The sequence below is a fragment of the Quercus lobata genome, chromosome 2 (genome assembly GCF_001633185.2).
Source record: "Quercus lobata isolate SW786 chromosome 2, ValleyOak3.0 Primary Assembly, whole genome shotgun sequence".
NCBI classification, from domain to species: Eukaryota; Viridiplantae; Streptophyta; class Magnoliopsida; order Fagales; family Fagaceae; genus Quercus; species Quercus lobata.
This window is the reverse complement of record NC_044905.1, coordinates 1,843,742-1,846,963: the sequence shown is the minus strand read 5'-3', so window position 1 is coordinate 1,846,963 and position 3,222 is coordinate 1,843,742. Positions and strand designations below refer to the sequence as shown.

At 40.2% G+C, this 3,222-nt stretch overlaps 1 protein-coding gene across 1 annotated transcript; it reads left to right on the top strand.

Moving 5' to 3' along the window:
- The first annotated feature begins 400 nt into the window (after nucleotides 1-400).
- Nucleotides 401-1,975, top strand: LOC115972804 (zinc finger CCCH domain-containing protein 23-like). The gene has a single exon (XM_031093055.1). The coding sequence runs from the start codon at nucleotides 535-537 to the stop codon at nucleotides 1,594-1,596; it is 1,062 nt and encodes a 353-aa protein (XP_030948915.1). The 5' UTR covers nucleotides 401-534; the 3' UTR covers nucleotides 1,597-1,975.
- Nucleotides 1,976-3,222: the final 1,247 nt, after the last annotated feature.

The window sequence follows — 3,222 nt, the reverse complement described above, 5'->3', positions numbered from 1 at the left end:
ATTTTTTCCTAAACAAGAAGGTGATATCAAATACTGAAATCGCAAAAAAATCATGTTTCCTGTTGTGAGAACATTATTGTTTTTTCTTAAACAATAAGGTAATCTTCTAAAAAAATAACATAAAAAATAAGGTAATATATAATAATTATATAAATTTTTATAAGGTAGATAAGACAACAAATAATATTCTTTTAAAAAGTTTAGCTTTTCAAACAGAACAAACAAATTAAGGCAAAGGAATAATTAAAAATGTAAAAATCACCATAAATTCCAAAACAAAAATAGAGAGAGGATCGTGATCTTTAGTCAATGGTACCAAAGAAGAGGACACATGGTAAGAAAACTGAGGCGTCTCACTCTATAAATAAACTCCTAAAAGGACGAGATATTTCAACCTAACCGTGGTTAATATTAACCATACCAAGGTAAAGGAGTCTGTTTCTCTCTCCCAGAGCAGTTTATATTTCAGAGAGACACCATAACCTCACTGACTATCCAAAAAACCTGTAAGTCCTATTCAAACCCAAGTTCACGATGATGATTGGAAATCCAAATCCGACGGTCCAAGTGCCTCCGTGGGACCCATTCGATGATCAAGCGTCTCAGATTTCGTCCCCATTAGCAAACTTCTCCGTCAACTATAACGCCAATGCCGGTAACGGAGACCACTCTCTTTTGCTTGACTCCTTCGCTGCCCTCCACCGTTACTTGCCGTCGAACGAGAACGACGAGTCGTACTCGTTTTCGGACGTCGTACAGGACGCGTTCTCGTGCGACCATTTTCGGATGTACGAGTTTAAGGTTCGGAGGTGCGCACGTGCGAGGTCGCATGATTGGACGGAGTGTCCGTACGCGCATCCTGGTGAGAAGGCTCGTCGGAGGGACCCACTGAAGTATCACTATTCCGGTACGGCGTGTCCTGAGTTTCGCAAAGGGAATTGTAAGAAAGGGGACTCGTGCGAGTTCGCACATGGGGTTTTCGAGTGTTGGTTGCATCCGAATCGGTATCGGACTCAGCCCTGTAAGGACGGACCGAGTTGTGGTCGGAAAGTCTGTTTCTTCGCCCACTCGCCGCAACAACTCCGAGTCTTGACTCAACAGAGTGGAAGGGAAAGTGGGTCGAAGTTTGTTTCATCGCCCACTTCGATTCTGGTGTCGCCACCGGTTTCTCCCCAGTCTGAATCGCCGCCCTTGTCGCCGACTGAAGGCGGACTCGGTGGGTTTGGATCGGGAAAATCGGTGAGCGAACTCGTTGCTTCTATGCGGAAGATGAAAATGGGCGGTTGTGGTGGTTGGGGGAATCAAGTGGGGTCAGTTTCGCCATCTGGGTTCGGGTCGCCCCGTGCGTCGATTGTCCGACCCGGGTTCTGTAGCACGCCTTCGACTCCGACTCGGAGCGTGACTCGTTCTGGACTCGGTCCATTCGACCTGTGGGAAACGAAGTGTGAGGAAGAGCCAGCGATGGAGAGGGTGGAGTCTGGGAGGGGCTTACGAGCCCAGATGTATGCTAAGCTCAGTAAGGAGAACTCGCTCCGACGAGTTGACTCGGCCGTGTCTGGTCCTGATTTTGGTTGGGTGTCAGAGTTGGTTAAGTGAATTGACTCACCGAGTCATTTCCGTCTTTAAGTATATATATCTTTTTGGGGTTTAAGAAATCGGTGGCCTATGATTCTTCTGACTCTGTAAATATTATGTTGATTTTGGACATTTTTCACTGTAAATGCTCACTGTGTTGGGAAGAGAGATCCGAGTCTCTGTTTTGTGGTTCTTCCCCCAAGATAAAAATGGCAACTCTTTTTGTACAGACTAAGAAGGATTTCTCAGACTGCCGAAGAATGAGTAGCATTTGGTTTGATCAATCTGTCTATGATTTGTATTTTTAACTTTCTGGATTCTCTGTCTAATTTTCTCGGAGTATTATCATATCATTGTATATGTTTTTGGCAATTAAATGTATTGTTACATATTATCTTCATCTTTTTTTAATTGTTTGGTTATTTTCGTATCCAAATTTTGTTGCATATTATCTTCATCTTGTGTTTTATTGTTTCTTTATTTAAGCACCCAAATTTTGTGGTACGTTATAGATTTCTCGACAGACTAATCATATTGGTTATAGATTCTCGACAGACTAATAATATTGCTGACTAAAAATGTGAGCATGAATTTCATTTAGATCATGGGTATCTTGTGTCATGTCCATAACATTTATAAAAATAAATCACGTATCACTCTTTGTAAGCATCTAATTTCACTTGGATTCATTGTTTGGCCTTGTATGGTATTGCATGCAATAGGAATACGACATGTCTAAAAATGATCACATGATAGCTTTGAACTTTTTCTAATTATATTTTCGAATATAGGTTTGGCTTGTTCGATTTTGGATGCGACACAAACACGACATGTTTAGAGTTGTTGTATGTCTGTTTCATATTCAGCCTAATTCACTGGAATACTGGATGAATACTTTATTTCTACTTATGTTCTGTTCTGGGATGTTATGCCATGTTTCATTTTCTTTGGTCTTCGGTTAGTACTCGGATTAGTTCTAGGAAGCCAATCAAGCTATTGAAAGTGATTTCCTGCCCTCTTAGCTTTGATGTTTATTACTCATAAATCTTAAAATGGTGTGGGTGTTTATGTTCTTGAAATGTTGTTTTCTATCTTGAAGGGCTTCATATGATATTGATGCAACTTCTTAATTGTTCTAGATTCTACAAGCTTTGAGTGCCAAGCCTTATTTGCTATTGCACCCCTCCCAAAAAAGAAAAACCAGAAGAATCATAATCATGTTCTATTGTTCTACTGCTGAGTATTTTAAGTGATAATAAATTCTTTTAGAGATTAGATTTGTGACGTGGTGTTGAACTGATAAACCTGTCCTTATCTGCTTTAAACATATTTTAGTTTAATTTATCTCCTTTGTGCCACTTGTACTTGACAATTTAATAAAAGAAATCCTTGATGTGAAAGTTTTGAAGGGACAAGATATGGTCAAGCACCAATTCTTTGTGGGCTCCTTGGGAAAAATCTGCTTACTCTTTCCATTTCAAAGGCTTGAGGTGGTAGTTTTTGCTTTGAGAGAGGGAGAGACATGGGGCCATTTGTAAGGAAAACATGATTAGAATTAATAAAATATAACGTACAAGGCAGACAAAGTGGCCGGTAGTTCCAGGATTTGGTTTAATTTTTGTCCTATTATTATAATCACGTCACTCA

Excerpts from the sequence above, each read along its gene's own strand:
- LOC115972804 (XM_031093055.1), top strand. The coding sequence starts at position 535 with ATGATGATTGGAAATCCAAATCCGACGGTCCAAGTGCCTCCGTGGGAC.